The 20,121-nt window shown below is 46.3% G+C and overlaps 1 protein-coding gene across 1 annotated transcript; it reads right to left on the reverse strand.

Moving 5' to 3' along the window:
* Nucleotides 1-15,657: 15,657 nt before the first annotated feature.
* Nucleotides 15,658-20,109, reverse strand: LOC142786081 (uncharacterized). The gene is made up of 2 exons (XM_075883912.1): nucleotides 19,737-20,109; nucleotides 15,658-15,771 (listed from the first exon to the last, which is right to left on the reverse strand). Exons 1-2 carry the CDS (start codon nucleotides 20,047-20,049, stop codon nucleotides 15,749-15,751), a joined length of 336 nt encoding a protein of 111 aa, XP_075740027.1. The 5' UTR covers nucleotides 20,050-20,109; the 3' UTR covers nucleotides 15,658-15,748.
* Nucleotides 20,110-20,121: the final 12 nt, after the last annotated feature.

Here is a 20,121-nt window from a genome sequence, read left to right on the forward strand (position 1 = left end):
CCGTCGCCTTGCTTTCTACACCTTATCACCTCATAGATGGGCTCGCACGGCGCACCCCCTATTTTCCAGGATAGCTGCCTGATAGCGCTCACGGCTCACTTGTGACGTGCCTTGATGCACTCGTTCACCTCCGCAGCATGCTTGAGATTCTCAAACACAGCGGTTCTAGAGTACCATTCACCGATTTCCTTGCGCAGAACCTCAAAGAAACGTTTTGTTCACTCTCTCCAGACGCAAGACTAATGTCTTTTCACGACGTATGTGGTGTAACATGCAGATATGGGGGCAATTTTAAATGCGAAGCATTTTTTAGCGAACTTCCGCGGCTTTGAGCGCATCTATCTATCTATCTATCTATCTATCTATCTATCTATCTATCTATCTATCTATCTATCTATCTATCTATCTATCTATCTATCTATCTATCTATCTATCTATCTATTCGTTTAGCTCTCCTGGCCTTGGTATGGCATAACACGACTCTATGAAGAACATATTTGACTATTCATTGCATGAAAATCATCACATAAATATCATGAATGTCATGATTTACATTTTATGGTCCTGCAGCCCTTGCGGTGGTTTCGTTCACATGGCATGTTAAAAATGTATTATGGTGTGACATAATTGCATGACGAATAAAAGCGATGGACCCTAACATAAAAATCATGACATGCGTGTCATGTAACACCATGACTACAAGCACGCTCATGCTCAAGCAACACTGCTGCAAACATGATAATCCTGACACGTGTCATGTAAGAACATGGCAGCATACCACGCTAATCGCGTGCTCGTGGACGTTTCGCTAGCTCCAAATAATAGATGATGAAGGTAAACGGCATATCAAAATATGATAATTATGTACGGCTCCATTCACCACTACCTTCTAACATCGTGCTGATTTTCAGGTTACACATCAATCTTCGTCATTTATGCTTCGCATATTATCGGTTCCCTCCACACGTGGGATCGGCCATTTTTTTTCTCTCGGAACGTTTATTTTTGAAGTTACGCAAAGCACAATAAACTTGTGGGTAGAAACAAGACGGAATATCTTTATCGTGGGGTGTTGATTAGGCGACCTCTCACACCGCAACACGTGGCGCTAACCACTAGGCTACGAAACGTACGTTGGCGAACAAGGCTAACGGCAAGCCATTTATACAACCATATACCGTTTGGCAGTCCTCAGAGCTATAACTTAATCGTGCTATTGTTATCTCAGTAGCCAGTTGGTGCGATCACTTCGCGTTGGGCGCGCTCTAAACGTTGTCGCCTCTAGCGTTTCGATAAGCGTTGCCTGCTTAGAGTGAACCTCTTTTGCGAGCAGATTAATAGAACTGATGATTCGGGAGAGCGAAAAGGTCGCTTCGCTCACTTCTGGGGCCACGTTTAGGAAAAAGGCACGCTTCTCACACACGAAGTAGTTAAAACTGTGGCTGTTTGCGCTTGTCTGGTCTATATTAGTGCGTTCATTTCGTGCATCCTTTTTTCTGGTTGAACAGCGCGCTTCAAGTGTTGATCTTAATTGCCATTAGCCCGCACTCGTATTGTGTATCCTCATTTTTTGCGAGCTTTACACTTGAGGTGCGCACGGAAAATTTTGAGTTGGTTGTCGTTCTTAGCGTGAATTTGCAAGTTGTAGCTGTAGCAATCATTTTTTTGCATTGTGACAAAACAATGCACATTAAACGCTCTATGCCTTTGTGAAGACACGCTTCTCGTTCTTGTTATAACAATACATAAAAAGAGAGATCAGCCACGTCTCTTTACAGTATACGCCAACAGCCTATTCTACCACGTCCAGTAGCTCGTCCGGTGCTACGAAGCAGCATATATGTGTATAAATATGCACCCACCAGCGTCGCCTTCTGTAGTGGAGTTGAGAGTTGGCACCTCCAGGTGCCGTACCACAGGTGCATCATGCATCGGGAAGGCGGTGCAAACGCCCGAGTTGGCAACTGCTGGCCGCACGTTCGGTCCTGCGTCGTCACTGTTGGGTCGAGCCGACTATAGCACCACGCTGCGTGGAAGGCTCCGGAAAGAGGAGTACAGACCACCTCTGTCGATCGGCGCTGAACTGCTGGTGTGCTGCCGATATAGGGAAGCCAGAATATTGCGTTGGCGGCCGAGTTGTAGGAGGGGACCAGCCCGAGAGAAGAACTGAGCTTTGCGCTGCGAAACGTATATAATCAGACGCTGGAATTCGTCTATCGAAACATGCTTGTGACATCTTCATGACCTAAAAATGGGGTGCTCTAAAAGATCAAGAAGGCAAATTTATTGGCTGTTATGATTGACAGGCACGATACGAGGCACTGTGATGTGTGGTGCGCGTTCAAAGTGCGCGCCTTCGAAAAGTGCGAGTCACGGAAAAAAAAAAACAAAAGGAGAAATACCAGAGTGCACGTGCGGTGCTGCTTAAACAAGAATGACGACGTTAAAGAGCGTCAAGCACGAGGATGCGTGGCAGGACGTGAAGTAAACAAAAGGTAAAACATCCAATGGGCAGCGAACACGGAGATTTCAAGGCCCAATGGCTTGACACCACGAAACAGTAGTATCTCCAATGAGAACGAGACAAGTGGGCCAGAGCTGAAGCAGGAGCCTGGGGAGACCAGAGCAAGGGAATTCGAGGCAGGCAGTGCAAGCGGAAGGTCGTCACCGGACCGGGCGCTGAAGATGGGCCGTTGGGTTCCGGACCCGAGCCTACAGGACTTCCACCGGCCGGGGCCTCCTGCTGTCGGGTTCCCGCTCCAAAGGACCGTGGCCATCCGGTCCTGAACTCCTTTCCAGGGCCTGCGGACTTTGGTTCCGGCAGGCGAGCTGTGCGCCCAGCTGCTTGACTAGGTCGACCCTAGTTCCCGGACGCGTCGCCACCAGCCTGCGTTCTCCCGTCTCCGACGTGTCCACGCTCCTCAAGCCGAAACCATCACGATTTGGTAGGGCTTTTCGACGTGTCGCCAGCAGCCAGCGTTCCCTCGTCCTCGTCCAGCCCACGCACTGACGCAGGAGTCACGGCGTTCCGGTTTCTCATCACCGCCGAAAACCAACTTGTGGGTGAGACTGCACCGATACTCTTGCGCTACTCCCATCACTCAGCCCCTTTCGAACGTTAGGTTTAGTTACTGACTTTGAACGTTCTTGTTGGGTGTTTACAGATGTGTTTCGTCATGTCCAGTCAACTGTTTATTAAGTGTTTTGTTTTGTGAGGAATCTTTGCCTTTTTATTTTTCAATTAAACTTTTTGTGTGTTTCTTGGAAACCGAACGGCTTTGTCCTTATTAACAAAACTCTCTGAGGCTCAGCCCGGGAGAAAAACAAATCAGCAACAAGAACCCTGCATCACAAACTGGCGTCCGCAGCGACAGGACAAAGTCGTTTGTTTTTCCAGTAGATTTTTTTTGACGCGGTTAACACGATGACGAACACGTGGGAGTTAATTGAGTTGGCGGATAAAATGGGACTGACGGGAGCGGAGTTTAGAGTATGGTACGAGGAGCGGATGGAGAGGGAGCGTGAGCAACGGGCTGCAGAACGAAAGGCGGCGAAGGAAAAGCTTGAATTGGTGCTTAGAGCTAAGAAGGAGGAGCTAGAGCGCGTAACGCGTGAAAATAAAGTGTTGCTAGAGCGTCAGACACGCATACTGAAGCAGCAGCTCCAATTAGAGAGGGTGGACTTCGAGCGGCGACTCGAGCTTGCGATGGCGAAAAGGGGGCAGCTGGCGATGCAGAAGGTCGAGCAAGCGGTGAATGTTTGCTCCGATAGCAGCGTTTGCTGGAGGGAAGTCGATTCCTGCAAGGTTGGCCTCGAGCCTCGCGACAGCCTTACTTCGGAGCGAGAAGCTCAGATAGAGGAAGGCAGAGAGGTGGACAGCCAAGAAGGCAGGAGTCATGAGGAGTTTGTTGAAGCGACGGAAAGCTTCTCTGGCTGGGAACATATTACTTCCGTTAGCTGCTTGGGGACCTCTGAGAGGCCAAGCACCTATGAAGAAGAGCGCCTGGATATGGGCGACCTAGAAGCTGTGGAAAATGTTGTGGAGCAAAGCTTCGATAGCAGGGAACGAAGAAGCTCCATTCAGAATGAGGTGTGTATCAGAACGTCTCAGAGGCCGAGCACATTTCAGGAAGGGGTAGGGCTACCTCTCAATAGCTCCATGGAAGGAGCGCTAGAACGTCATTGGGAAGATGGCAGCGAATGCCATGAAGGCTCTGATATAGTGGCCACTGATTGTTTTGTACCGACAGAGGTAGCAGCAGGCACCACGTCAATGGTCCTAGACCATACGTATATCTCACTCAGAGAGAGAGGGGATTCTAGTTCACAGGATAGCGTAACTGCTATTTGTCCGAGAAAACACGATGGGAGTGCTGAAGCACTCTTCAAAATAAACAGTATCGAATCGGAGGTGGGCTCGATAGTAGGTATGGAGAATGCCAGACAGGGTCTTGAACCTGAGAACGTGATTGGTTTTGAACCTATAATTAAGTCCACTCAAGATGAGCTGTATAATGACCGAGCACAACGGCATCCCTTCTCAAGAATCCAGGAACCTCACACGCTTGTCGGAGCGTTTGGGCTTGCTGAGGGCACCCCGAGCTTGTGTTCATTAGATGGTGAACTAAAAGAAAGCATTTGTGTGAGAGATTGTGGCATTTGGACATTCGTGTCTCAGTGCGTTTCGTGTCGACGCCGACGGCTCGAGACCGCGCCCTGTTCCTCTGTGACCGGTAAGCGTTCATGTGGCCGGCGGGGGCGCAGACACGCGTTTCAGCGAAAGTGCATAAAAGCATGTTGGCCACAGTTACTTTCGAAACGTGCGAGAAGGGCAGTGCGTCTGGTTTGGGACGCGATAACCTGAGTGTAGGGTTAGAAAACCGGTAGCTCTTTCTGGACTTCGACTTTTAGATGCGGACACAAGTAGCTTTGTCCATAGTCGATTTTGTAGTAAAAAGGTTTATTCCGGGTTTCAGAACTTTTAAATGCAATTGGGTGAATCTAAAGTTTAAGTGTGGACATTTGGACGATGTAGCGAACTGTAGCCCGGTGATGTGTTGAACTGCGTGGTGCAAATATGTGGTTTAATTGTGACGTAGTGCAGAACGCGCACTCATCGGCAGTTTTTTTTTCTAAAAAAAAAAAACTTGAATAAAAGGGGGGCGTATGTGATGTGTGGTGCGCGTTCAAAGTGCGCGCCTTCGAAAAGTGCGAGTCACGGAAAAAAAAAAAACAAAAGGAGAAATACCAGAGTGCACGTGCGGTGCTGCTTAAACAAGAATGACGACGTTAAAGAGCGTCAAGCACGAGGATGCGTGGCAGGACGTGAAGTAAACAAAAGGTAAAACATCCAATGGGCAGCGAACACGGAGATTTCAAGGCCCAATGGCTTGACACCACGAAACAGTAGTATCTCCAATGAGAACGAGACAAGTGGGCCAGAGCTGAAGCAGGAGCCTGGGGAGACCAGAGCAAGGGAATTCGAGGCAGGCAGTGCAAGCGGAAGGTCGTCACCGGACCGGGCGCTGAAGATGGGCCGTTGGGTTCCGGACCCGAGCCTACAGGACTTCCACCGGCCGGGGCCTCCTGCTGTCGGGTTCCCGCTCCAAAGGACCGTGGCCATCCGGTCCTGAACTCCTTTCCAGGGCCTGCGGACTTTGGTTCCGGCAGGCGAGCTGTGCGCCCAGCTGCTTGACTAGGTCGACCCTAGTTCCCGGACGCGTCGCCACCAGCCTGCGTTCTCCCGTCTCCGACGTGTCCACGCTCCTCAAGCCGAAACCATCACGATTTGGTAGGGCTTTTCGACGTGTCGCCAGCAGCCAGCGTTCCCTCGTCCTCGTCCAGCCCACGCACTGACGCAGGAGTCACGGCGTTCCGGTTTCTCATCACCGCCGAAAACCAACTTGTGGGTGAGACTGCACCGATACTCTTGCGCTACTCCCATCACTCAGCCCCTTTCGAACGTTAGGTTTAGTTACTGACTTTGAACGTTCTTGTTGGGTGTTTACAGATGTGTTTCGTCATGTCCAGTCAACTGTTTATTAAGTGTTTTGTTTTGTGAGGAATCTTTGCCTTTTTATTTTTCAATTAAACTTTTTGTGTGTTTCTTGGAAACCGAACGGCTTTGTCCTTATTAACAAAACTCTCTGAGGCTCAGCCCGGGAGAAAAACAAATCAGCAACAAGAACCCGCATCACAGGCACGCAGTTGTGAGGGGCTGCAAAACTACTCAACTAAATTCATCTGCTGCTAAGGAGAATCCGTATTGTGCCTTCGTGTTGCCCAATGCTACTTTATAAGCCTAACCATAAAGATAAGGAAAATATACATATTGTGCGCCTATACTGAAGGCTCCAAAAATAAAAAGCTTCTTGACTTATGGAAATAGTGACATCAACAACTCATACAGTTGTTATGAAAGCTACTTGCTGTCCGCAGAGGAATGCGCTAAGGTATGCATTTCTCGGCAGTTAGCAGCAAAGAAAACCTTCAAGGATTTTATGCTTCATTGGTCAAACCGATATGCGAGTCACCAAGTAAATGCTGCTACTCCATGTCAAATAATTTAGTGGTTTTGGGATCTAATTCACTGTCCACAGTACAAATGTACAAATGTAGACTGACAGGTAGTGGAAAAAAAAAGTCATCGAGGATACTATGTTCATAGTGACGAAAACGACATGAGAGTCACTACTTAAAAACTGCTACTGTATAATAAAACGTTATTTATTTATCGCTGCGATTGCTCCAGGCGTTGTCCTCGATTTAAAGGTGCGAGAAAAGGATGTGGTTTACAAAGGCTCCGAATCCACATACTGTGATTTGCAGTGGTACATTCAACACAACCAAACCATCCATTTGAAAAAGCACATAAACAGCCGACAATGTTTGTTTTTATCAATGCATGCTGTCTCTACTCCAAATTCCTGTGCATTCTGACGAACAGGTTAGAAACGCGACTACCGATTTGAAGACACGAAGTCTGATGACACATTTTATGTTTAAACTGGATTGCTTTGGCCACGATATGCCTTAAAGGTGAGTATGACTACTCATGGGATAATTGTGAGAGATTGAACGCTTCATGAATGAGCAGTTAAATGAGAAACCAACAGAGTCGACTAGATTAAAAAGGAGACCAGAGAATGGCGTCTTACCATGGCGGTGTCCAGCGTTGTTCAAGAACGAGCAGATCACGAGGAGTGCAACGCACGTGCCACTTCTTCTTCAGTGGATTGTGATTCTATGGCGTGAAACGCACGTTTCGGCACCCTTAAAATCTTGAATTCGGTGAAAATGGTCTATTCGGGAATGTTCACGGTTTAAGTTATACTGAGATACCGACAAAATATTTAAGAAAACATGAAAAAGCTAGGTTTTGACACTTACGGCAGCGTTTCACAATGAAACAATGCTATAGAAGTGTGGTATAAAAGTTCAAATTGATGGCGCCAACAAGGCAACTTACTATACTCAGAAGGCTACCGTCATTGCTGAAGAGTGTGTTATCAATAGTTCCGATTAGGGAAAACTTGTAGCCCGCTACGGTGGTCTTACGTGTATGGAGCTGCAAGCTGCTGACCCGCTGGTCGTCATTGAAAATCCCGGCGCCGGCTGCCCTGTTTTCGATAAAGACAAAAAGGCCCGAGGCCCTTGTAGTTAGATTTAGGTGCATGTTGAAGAACCCCAGGTGGTTCAAATTCTCGATGGCCTCTCGAACGGCGTCTCTCATTATTATGTGAATTTGGGACAATAAATCCTAAAGATTATCTCGTCAGCTCTAGGGTCAATATTTTAAGGCCACTGGTGCCCCGGTCTCACCAGCTTCCGTCTGCGGTGCATCAGCCCCAGGCTCTTGCTTGTCGTCTGCTTCAACAGTGGCAACTACCGCACTGTCTGTTTTCCCTGCTCCCAGCTGGTTCCCACTTGCCGAAGATGATGATCGCCTTCTGGGGCCTTGAAGGTTATTATGTGGTGGCCGTCAAGCACCTGTACAAAGCCATCCATACGCCTGATTTCCGTCAGGCAGTTACTGTATTCGAATATTCGAGTTGTTTTGTATCTTCGTGAGAAAATGGGCGGCGTAAAAAGATGGCACCTATTGCAACGAGGTTGAAAAGCAAGCAGTGTGAAGGCTGTTTTCTTGCTTGGCAGTTGTGTATGGTTATACTGCAACAGAGTTTAGTCTTATCGCCTTTTCGGTGTGCCACTAGCGTTATTGCATAGTCCCAGTTTAGTCGTTCACACTTCCCTTTCTGCTCAACATTAGAAAGGCGTAATGCGGAAGTAGCGTATTCCGTTTTCATTCATGAAGGACAGAAACTGCGAACTAGTCAACTTTGTTCCACTATCGGAAAGTACTGTTCGGGAAGGCAAAATCTACTAAGTATTGACTGAAAGGCTTCGATAGTCGGTCCCGCGTTGGCTATATTCACCAGACTCAGCTCTATCACCATTCTGTGCGAGTCAACCACGATGAGTGAGTCATCCGGGTTGCCATACTCTGCACGTGCACCCTTTTCAAGTTTTCTTCAATTTCCGGCAATGTCACAGGCGCCCTGGAAAGTTCCCTGTGGCCGCATTTCCATCCCTCAACCTGTGGGTCACTAGCCGAGGGCCTTAGTCACAAGACTACCGTGGTGGGTTGCCCCTCAGGTGATAGACTCAAGAGTGCAAAGGAGACTGTCAAATAAAATGGGGTGTCTTTGTCGGTGGCATTGCCGATTTAATAAATACTGCATTGGGAGAAAAATATAATAAAATTCTGGCTCCTGGGATAAAACACAAGCATTCTTCATGGAACTATTTCTACCTCAGAGCCACCCCAGGGCTCTTTCATGTTCAGAAAAAAGACCCAGAACACGCGTTATATTAGTACTACAGCGATTGTGGCGGCAGTGCGGGACATCAACTATCGCTTCAAAAGAATAAACAATACATATCTATGATTCACCAAAGAAAACTTGTACCTAACACTTCTACGACCGCGACGTATACGATAGGCGCATCATCGCCCCGTAACGTGCTCTTCGTGGTGATGATATTGAAGTCTCTGGTGTAACGCGAGTAAATTACTACAATGAACTACCTACCTTGTATTGATGCATGCAGCTGCCTTAACAGAAAAGTGAACGATAAGCGCACGAGCACTCAATTTACACGAAGACATTTAACGACCGCCTACCACTTGGCTCAAAGCCAACGAATTTCGCATAGGTTGGCTGCTATTCGCCGACTGCTTCGCGTGACATATCTATTCTCTCAGCAAAGTGAGGGGTTGGGCTAGTTGCTTTTTCTTGACTGGGAAAAATTGCTCCACAATTGCTGCGAAAAACTAAGTTAGGGTGCATACGAAAAAGAAGGTGACAGTACAAGCACAAACTGCCAATTAACGTTTTTTGAACGAACTTGGAAGAATGAATGTTTCCCGAATGAGGAAAATGTATTTACGATGAGGGTGGGGCTCGGAAATCTCTCTCCACGGTCTTCAGATGCAACACGGGGGGTGATTACGATTAGCAGATGTCGTGCCAATTCAAAGTTCTTATCCGAGTATGCTGCATGCACGAATTGGAACACTTCTGAAGACCAACCACGCAACACAAAGTATCATCAACGGAAACAATGTATAAAAATAAATTTTTGTTTTCTCTACCCGGCTTCGCTTCTCAATGGGTGCCTCACCATTCTGCGAAGTACAGATTGTCTGGCGTATTCACTTGTCATGTATGTTTTTTACCTCGTTACAGTAGGACCGAATCTCCGTAGGCTGGTAAAGTCTAGAGCCTTCTGCTAAATCTATCAGTATACGAGTTCTTTGCTTTCGCTCTCATTTTGTACGCCCATGCGTGAAACAAGCTCAAGCTATGGATGTAGCGCATCACTGAACAGGTGTGAGAGCTGAATTCCTCAAGTACATGCACTTGCAAGCACAAAAACATTTATTTTAGTTTAAGGTGAGTTTTTCTAACGCTACGGTTGACAGTAAAACACTGCAGTTCATTTCAAAATAACACTGATTTGATCTTTAAAACTTATTCTTAAAGCGCAAAAGTGCGCGAGAAACAAAACAATTTGCTCAATCTATATGTAGAGTCCATGTAAAATTATTTAACGTGCCAGCTGTGGCACCTGCCAGGCCCTCCCTGTTGGTCTGGCGCCCAGGGTGATATCGAAGATGCTATCACTGGCCTGGACGTGTTCGTTGCCATCGTCGGCGTCGACGACCAGTCAGAAACCAGGCATCGAAGGCTTCTTCACAGCCCACGAGCTTCTCGCGGCGCGCATGAGGTGAAGGCGATGAGGGCAGTGATGACGGATAAGATGGTGACTGGAGAAATCAGCGCGAACCACGGAGAGGGCATGCGCACAAGGCAACTGCTGTGAATGCAATGCAAGAAAGTATGACAGCTTTGCCACAAAGGCGAAGCAATGAATGCGATAGCAACAATTTGAAAGGTCACGCGCAGAATTGAAAGCATATCTAAACGTGCCCCGCATTTTAGCGTACAAATTACGCACGAAATGTTCTCACTGGTGCGGATGCAGGCGAGTAAGCGTCTCATTTGTTACTGCGCTGAGTCTGAAAAGCGCGCGCTTTTCGCGGCCGCAGACTGCAATGATTGCAGTGACCTTTGTGCGCCCGGTAACCACAGTAAAATCATTCCACGTAAAGCCTGAGGGAAGCCGAGGCGCACGATCCTCCCCTCCTCGCCACCGCGAGATAAAGCGCGCGAGGGAGCGTAGCTCCCCTTCTCTAAGCCGGGCAAAGTACGCGTGAGAGATAACAGCAGGCGCCGCTGGGTGATGTGGTGACGTGCGCTCACTGCGCCATCTTTCTAGTAATGCTGAAAACACAGCAGCGCCAAGTGTTAGATATAAATAGCTTGCTGTTTGAACGGTGAAGAACGTTCTCCGGGAAAGCTCAGTGGTTAACGCCTCACTTTTACAACGCAGATGTTCCACGTGTGAATCCGCGTGCCGGAGCCCTTTTTCTGGAATTTTTCTTTCTTGTGTTTTCATATATATGTAGATCCGTTTACAAAGACGGTGCATGACATCGATGCCGACGTCGATGCCGACGCAAGCGGCAAAATACAGCCAAGAGTGTCCTTATAAATATATTGAAATACAATCAGCAGAACGTTATGAGGTGGAGGTTAATGATGCCGTACATGACTTTCCTGTCATAATTATTATGTTTGAATGTGCCGTTTAACTTCGTCATCTATTCACTTTTTGTGATACCAAATTTAGTATATGTGGAGCTAGCGAAACGGCCACGAGCACGCTATGAGCGTGGTATGTAATCATGTCCTCACGTGTTACGCCTGTCATGTTTTCACCAGTCATATATTTCGTTATACATTGACGTCACGTAACACCTAATTTGGTAGATGTGTAGCTAGCGAAACGGCCGAGAGCGCGTGATGAAGGGCCCAATACACTTGAATGTAGCGCTGACGCGCGCACACGCTGGTCACAGTGACGTTACGTTAGCGAACCGCGAGCACTCTATAATCTGATGCCAGGCACGACCAGCGTTCGTCGGCGCGACCCGACAGCAACCGGCACGAAATGCGACATGCTGCAATGCGCGCCGATGCGTTACCCAGACAACACTGCGTCTCCCTCTTTTCGTGACAAAGAGACGCCGGGCGCGCTAAAACGCGCATGCGTCAAAGCAACGCAGTGTGGTGCGCGCCTGTGAGTACATGGTAGGACCGGCGCGTGGCGTGGCAACACCGGTGTGACGCGACGAAATGAACGCTGGCGAGCACGCCACCACGTCACGTCTGAATGTATTGGTGCGTTGACTGTGGCATGTAGTCATGTTGTCAAATGACACGCATCTCATGATTATCATGTCTGCACCAATCACATACCTTTGCCATTGTCGTCACGTAATACCAAGTTTGGTACATGTGAAGCTAGTGAAAAGCCGCGAACGCACCATAGCCGTAGCACGTAGTCGCGTTACATAGTAAAAGAACTTGTTGTACGGCTAGTTGGTACAACGTTTCTAAAAGGTATTTTTAGCGCAAACACATGACACAATCACTCAAACACGCACACTCAGGCATCAAACACACACAGCGCAACACACAGCGGACATTACGTAAACAGGGGGGGAAGGTAGTTTTTTAGTACAATCTGTCCTTTGTCCATCAGCAGATCTCATGTTACCTGGCCCTCACCAGCAGCTTTGCTTCTTAGCATTCCCTCCAAAGCTTTCCTGACTTCTATCATTACTGGTGGGATGCCGTATGGGATACTGCTAGTTCTTATAGTAAGGTCGTGGTTGTGTCGGCTACTGTACAGATCTCTGTGAAACTCCTCCACTATTTTACCTATCCTATCTATATTGGTGGTTACTTTGCCTTCCTTGTCCTTTACTAGATATATCTGGTTTTTTGCCTATCCCAAGTTTATTCTTCGCTCCTTTGACGCTTCCTCCATTCTTCAGAGTGTGTTCAATTTTCTCCATGTACTACCTTTTTACATCGGATCATGATCATCATAATCATCATCGTCGTCATCATCATCGTCATCATCATCATCAATATCAGCTTGACGGCCACTGCAGAATAAAGGCCTTTCCCATGTTCCCCCAGTCCACTCGGTGTTGTGCTTGCTGCTGCCAATTTAAAAATGACAACTTCTTAATCTCATCTTCTCACCTAACCTTCTGTCCCCCGCTAACTCGCTTGCCTTTTCTGGAAATCCACTTAGTTCCCCTAATGACCAGCGGTTATCCTGTCTACGTGTTAGATTTCCGACCCATGATCATTTCCAGTTCTTGATTTCAACAATGAAATCCTTAACCCCCGTTCGTTCCCTAATTCCACTCTGCTCTCTTCTTGTCTATTAAAGTTACACCTACCATTTTTCTTTCCAGTGCTCGCTGCGGCATCCTCAATTTAAGCTGAACCCTCTTTGTAAGTATCCAGGTTTCTGCTCTGTAGCTAAGTGCCAGCAATATACAGCTGTTATAAACTTTCTTCTTGAGGGGTACTGGCAATATACCTGTCATCATTTGAGAGGTCTTGCCAAATGTGCTCCACCGCAGTCTTTTTCTTCTAGGTACTTCAATCTCGTGGTTCGGCTCCGCGGTTATTACCTACCCAGAGTAGATATAGTCTCTTACAACTTGAAGTGGACCATTACCTATCTTGTAGCGCTTCTCGTTTCCGAGGTTGTTAGACATTACTTTCGTTTTCTGCAGATTCATTTTAAGACCCACCTTTCTGCTATCCTTGTCTAACTCCGTAATCATGAGTTGCGATTCGTCCCACGAGTTACTCAGCAATTAAATGTCTTGGTCGAAGCGCAGGTTACTAAGGTACTCTACATTAGCTCTTATCTCTCACTGTTCCCATTCGAGGCCTCTGAAAACCTCCTGTAAGCACGCGTTCAATAGCACTAGGAAGATTGTATACACCTGCCTTCCACCTTCTTTATTGGTATTCTGTTGCTTTCTTTATAAAGCAATATGGTAGCAGTTGATCCCCTGTAGATTTCTTCCAGGATGTTTATATATGCTTCATCGAAGCCCTGATTCCGCAGTGTTTGCATAACTGCTGATATTTTTACTGAATTGAACGCCTTCTTGTAATCTATGAGGGCTATGTGTAGTGGTTGGCTATACTCTGAGCATTTCTCTATTACCTCATTTTCTCTATTAACGTGGTCGATTGTTGAGTGGCCTTTTCGAAATCCTGCTTATTTGTTTGGTTGATTGAATTGTAATGTTTTCTTATCAGATACCTTACGCCTAATAATCAACTTTTTAAGCTCTGCCAATCCTAGTTTTTCTCTTGTATTTGAGGCTTTCATGCTTTGACGTTTCTTACTGAGGTTCTTCGTCTACTGGAACAGCTTACCTGTGTCCTGTCTAAGTATTGTACCTCCAAGCTTCATTGCACACTCCATAATGATACTCCTCAGATTATCATTCATTGCGTCAATGCTAAGACTGGTTTCCTCGATAAGAGTGGAGTACCTGTTCTGAAGCAAGACTCTGAATTCATGTACTTTTCCTCTCAGTGCTAGCTCATTGATTGGCTTCTTGAGTATCAGTTGCTGTCGTTCCTTCTTGAAGTCTAGCTGAACTCGAGATCGTACCGTTCTATGATCACTGCATCGTATTTTGCAAACACTTCCACATCCTGGAGGATGCCTTGGCGTGCACTCAGTATAAAATCTATTTCGTTTTCACTTTCGCCATTAGGGCTCCTCCATGTCCATTAATAGATACCCCATTTTCGGTAGAAAGTATTCAAGACCCGTAAATTAATATGTTCTCTAAATTTCGCTAAGAGCTCTGTGGCATTTCTAGTACCGATGCCATATATTCCCACTGCCTGGTCTCCAGCTCTTCTTCCATATCTTGGCATTGAAGTCGGCTATCAGTATAGTATACTGCGTTTTTACTTTATTCATTGCCGATTCCACGTCTTCGCAGAAGCTTTCATCTGACGTGTCATCATGGCATGATATAGGCGTGTAAGCCTGTACCACCTTCATCTTGTATCTCTTATCGAGTTTAATTACGATACCTACAACCCTTACATTAATGCTAGTATTTCGTTATGCGTTAATTCTAGTATTTCGTTATGTAGCACTGTATAGGCCTCATCTGTCCTCCTACCTTCATTGATCCCTACAACATACTAATCGACACCCAACAGCTCCTCGAATAGTTCAGCTAGACTTACCTCAGTACATAAGCTTCTAGCGTTAAACGTTGCCAAGTTCAGGTTCCAATGGCGGCCTGTCCGAACCCATAGATTTTTAGCTTCCTCTGCTATGTTGCAGATCTGACCACCACCATGGTCAATTGCCTCGCAGCCGATGGGGACTAAGGGCTGTGAGTTAATTGACGCATGCATGTGGTAGGTAGTGGCCAGATAATGCACCAGGGTGACCAATCCTTGTCTGGGGAGGTAGTGCGTTACCAGCGGTGGTAACCGGTGAGTGGTAACCGGTGTAATAATATTAAAATTGGTTCACAATGGCGCAAATGGTGATGTTGTTGCACGCCTGCATGCACGATGTGTTTGCAAAAAGCTTGGACTAGATTAAGTTCGACTTCTGACAATCTGGCCTAGTAAAGCACCAAAATTTTGGCTGGGAGTATCTCTTGCCCACCGTATAATCGTATGAAATGTTCGAAGTCTGGAAAACTTGGAAGGTATGTATGTAGATGTAAAAGTGCAGTCTAAGCTTGTAATTCTCTTAGCCACTTTGTTTTGTATAAGCCCAGGAGGAGTGTTTTGTATAAGCCCAGGAGGAGTGTAGTCCCTGTCCGTTATACAGGCCTCTCTGAAGAATCACTCAATATATTTAAAGCCCTGGTTGACAGTGATTTTCTAATACTGCACAATCTTCATTATTTCACTAGGAATGGATATCAAGTTCTAAATGGTTACTCAGCCTGATGCCACTGAACTCATTTAGTTTAGCATTGGTAATCGCCATGTTCAAAAACACATGCCTAAAAGCTGCACATAATGAGCCATAACACCCTTTTCAATAAGCAGAAATGCAAGTATCACAAATTCAAGAGGAGAATGCACTTTCTGAATATTCAAGGTATTCTTTGTCGATCCACAAAATATCAAGTCAGGTTGAAAAAATAACACAAAAGAACCACATTGTTAGTCTCAAATATACACATATCTCTTTGTTGCGTTTGCTTCTGTGATATTTCTGTACCTTCTCTTCAGCAGCTAGGTGCAGCAATGCATCATCTACGCTCTTGAATTCGTCCTGCAATAATACAAAAGTGAAGCATACGACACCATTTTAGTAAGAAGTCGTGTCATGCAGTGCTGTCTTAGACACGCTGCACAATAATAAAGGGGTACTGACATAAAATTTTCCTTTTATTGTTTTTTTCCCTGTGTGTGTGTGTGTGTGTGTGTGAATCGACAAGCCAAGCCCACAGAGCATAGAAAATAGACTAGTGAGCGCGAGTGTGCCCAGAACTTTTTATTACAGCAAGTTTTCGAAAGATAGATTTGGTTCCTACTGTACCCTCACGTCGCAACATGGCATGAGCAGCGCCACCAAGCAGGAGTATTTGCATGCGGAAGTTTTCGTGACCTATCCTGGTCGGCGCGTCACTTCTTTAAAAGATTCCTGTGCCCTCGGATAAATGCATACCTGCCAACCTAGCAGCATGAAAATTCGGGAGCGCTATGAACTGCTTCACTTTTAAAAAAAAGCATCAGTGCCCGGTACGGAATGGCCCTATTACGAAGTGTATAGAGAACCACAAGAGTAAGCCTGACATCACTCTTTTCTGTGAAGAAGTTCTGTGAAGAAGGATCACGCCACAGGTGAAGAATTTCAGCCCTGTGCTGAAAATGATGCGATTGCCGGCTGTTTTGAATAGCGCTAAATACCAGTCATATAAATCAATAAAAGTGATAGCTATTCATCCCACAGTTGCTATTTTGAGGCTGCCTGCTCGTCATTGTGCTCCAAGCGGGTGCGCTCCGTCGTATGTTTGCGTACGTGAACCTCTTAAAACCTCTCTCCTGACTACTTGATTAATCTTGAGAGAGTTCCTTCTTTTTTTTGTACATATAGGAAATTACCGAGGCTGGGATATTTGCGACACGCTGTCGCTTCCATCCACTGTGATTGCGAAAACACGGCGTTTAGAGCCTGCGCTTTAGTGTGGCCGGCCTCTGCCGGCATTTACTCGACAATGGCGGTTTGTTTTCGTACGTCTGAACCCACACCGTTTTGTGTCCTCACACTTCAGAAACATAAACAGCAGTATACCACAAAACGATGTTATACTATTAATACATAGGGTTCAATGTAGTAAACTCGCAACAATATTTCCGACGCCGTAGTGGGAGTTCCGGAAATTTCGACCACTTTGGGCTCTTGATTGATATGTAGGTTTTAACGACCCAAAACTACTTTATGATTATGAGGGCCGCCGTTGTGAAGGGCTCAGGAAATATCGATCACCTCGGGTTCTTTAACGTGCGCCCAAATCTGAGCACACAGGCCTACAGCAATTTTACCTCCATCGAAAATGAAGCCGCCAAGCAGAGATTCGAGCCCGCGACCTGCGGGTCAGCACCCGAGTGCAAAATGAAGTTGGATGAAGATTTATATATAACGTAGGATGTTTTATTCATTGAGAACTTTATATATCTTGCTCTCTCTGGGGCACTAGTAGACAGAAGCTGTAAATAAATGTTACAGATATGTGTCTCCAAGTGTTAAACAAATTGGCAGATCCCGCGTACCGTGGGAATCGATGATATGCGAAGCACGAATGAGTATGGTTGATATGTCTCTTTAGAATCTACACAACGTTACGAGGAGGACGGACATAGTTCACAGTAAAGACAAGCAGAAATAATATGCGCACTCTGATAGCTAGCTAAGATCAAGTATGTTGTTTATGGTCGCGTAACTACCGCACCACTAACGTTCGCAATACCAGCCCCAGCTGTGGTAGGCATGTAAATATGCCATACATGACTTCCGTGCCATGATTATCATGTTTGCGCTGGGCATTTGTGTTTGTCGTCCAATCATGCTTTGTAATAAAAAAATTGCTATATGTGAAGCTAGCGAAACGGCCACGAGCGCACTATGAGAGTAGCATGTAGTCATGTAATACATGACACATATGTCATGATTGTCACACTTGTACGTGTCATTTACCTTCGTCGTCTAATAACGTCCCGTAATATCAATTTGTTATATGCGAAACAGCCGCGAGCATGCTGTAAGCGTCGCATGTAGTCAAGTTTTACATGACATGCATGTCATGATTATGATATTTGTACGTGTCATTTACCATCGTCGTCTAATAACGTCCTGTAATACCCAATTTGTTATATGCGAAGCTACCGAAACGGCCGTGAGCGTGATATGACCGTAGCATGTAGTCATGTTTTACTTGACACGAATGTCATGATTATCACTTTTTGATGTCTCATTTACCTTTCTCGCCCATTCGCGTCACGTAATGCCAAATATAGTAAATGTGCCTATAGCGAAACGGCCGTGGGCGTGCTATGAGCGTAGCATGCAGTCAGTTTTAGATAGCACACTCGTGATTATCACGTTTGGACGTGCCTACCTTCGTCGGCGTTCCACGTCAAGTAATACCAAATTTCGTATATGTAATGCTAGCGAAATGGCCACGAGCACATCATGAGTGTGGCATGTAGTCATGTTCTTAAGTGACACACATCTCATGATTATCATGTTTGCAGGAGTCATATACCTTTGTCCTCCATTCACGTCACGCAATAGCAAATTGGTGTATGTGAAGCCTGCGAAACGACCACGAGCGCACCATGAGCGCGGTGAGCAGTCATGACGCACATGACATGTATGTCATGATTTTCACATTAGGGCCTATCACTTAGGTTCGCTATGCATGCATGTCATACCATACCATCTTGGAAGGAAGCGCAGCAACTATTACATGCAACACACAACACCAGCGCTTACCAACTTCATACCAACTGGCCCGATACAATTGTTCATTGAGATAGTATAGCAGTTTTGCAATATGTCATGTGGACGAAACCACCGCTATCGCAGCAAGACCATGACATGTAAATCATGAGATTCATGCATACATATCCTGATTTCATGTCTTGGCAAGTCAGTTATGCTTGTCATGCAGTCACTTTATGCCAGACCAATTTTAGTATTGATAGCGTTATCGAAACGGCAAGGAGAGCTGAATGTGATAGGCGACTACATTGATAGGCAGATAGGTATAAGAACAAAGTCGCACAAGTTCGCTGAGAAATGCTTCGCACTTAAAATCAAACAGCATCGGCTTCTGCATTGGGGACATTCGCAGCGCGTTCCCCACCCGAGCGGCGGTAGCGGCAACACCTGCCGTTACCGGGACCACCGCTCACGAATCCACCAGCGCTCACCGCATTCCCGCGTAAGTGCCCTTGAACCCGTGACGACACCCGTACGCAATGCTGCTCCCTTTTGGAAGATGGTGTGAATTTTTCTTTGTGCTCCAGTGGTGTGTAGAAAATTTGTAGCTGCGTCTTCTTCGTGGGTTATTCAAACTTTTTGCTAATGCATTCATTGTTTCAACGTAATGGTGAAACTCACTTTTTTTAGTGCTACTTGTCAAAGTTGTGCATATCCCACTACAATTAAAAAGACGGCTAAGACAAAAAGGCCTCTTTTTCTCCCAGAACTTTAATCATCTGGCTGCTCGCCGGTGAGGCACAAGTTCGATACCGGCCATGGCATGGCGGTAGAATTTCAGTGGAGAAGTGCCAGAGACCTTGTGCACTGTACGATGTCAGCGCCTAATAAAGAACACCAGTTGACTGGAATATCGGGAGCCCCCCACTACAGCTTTTCTCATAAGCACGATATGATTTCAGGATGTACCTAAACACATGATAGTATAGCAGTATCAATCGTCATCTGGCGTGCTTCCGTTTTGCAAACTCGGCGCTCGCCTCTTACCTATCAAGGATATTATTGTCACTTCGATAACGTGCATGCCGTTCACGACTAGGAAATTTCGTACACGCAGCGGCAATGCTACGCAAGCGAGGTATATATGCTGACTATTAGGGTAGAATACAAACACGCCCTTTTTACTCATGTTTTTTATACTTTTTTATAATGTAGGACAAGCCTAGGACTAATTGTCCTAGGCTTGTCAGGTAGGATGAAGCAGCAACGTATGTGAATAAATATGCACCCACCAGCGTCGGGGTCTCCAGCGTTGAGGAATGCAGGCGCTTTCAGGTGTCGTACTAAAGATGCATCATGCATCGGGAAGGCGGCGCAAGCGACCGAGTCGCCCGGTGCTATCCGCGCCTGTGGTCCTGTGTCATCGCTGTCGGCTTGAATCATGCGTGGCACCGCGCAACGCGGAAAGCGCCGAATAGCGGAGTCCAGGCTGCCTCGTTCAGCGGTTGCTGAATTCCGGGCGTGCTGCTGATGTAGGGAGGCCGGGATGTTGCTTTGCCGGCTGTTTGTTAGGCGGGAACCTGCCCGAGAGAAGAACTTGGCCATGCTCTGCAAAACGTATATAATCAGAGGCCGTAATCAACCTGGAGAAACATGCTTATGGCATCAGAGTGTCTT

The sequence above is a fragment of the Rhipicephalus microplus genome, chromosome 2 (assembly GCF_043290135.1).
Source record: "Rhipicephalus microplus isolate Deutch F79 chromosome 2, USDA_Rmic, whole genome shotgun sequence".
NCBI lineage: Eukaryota > Metazoa > Arthropoda > Arachnida > Ixodida > Ixodidae > Rhipicephalus > Rhipicephalus microplus.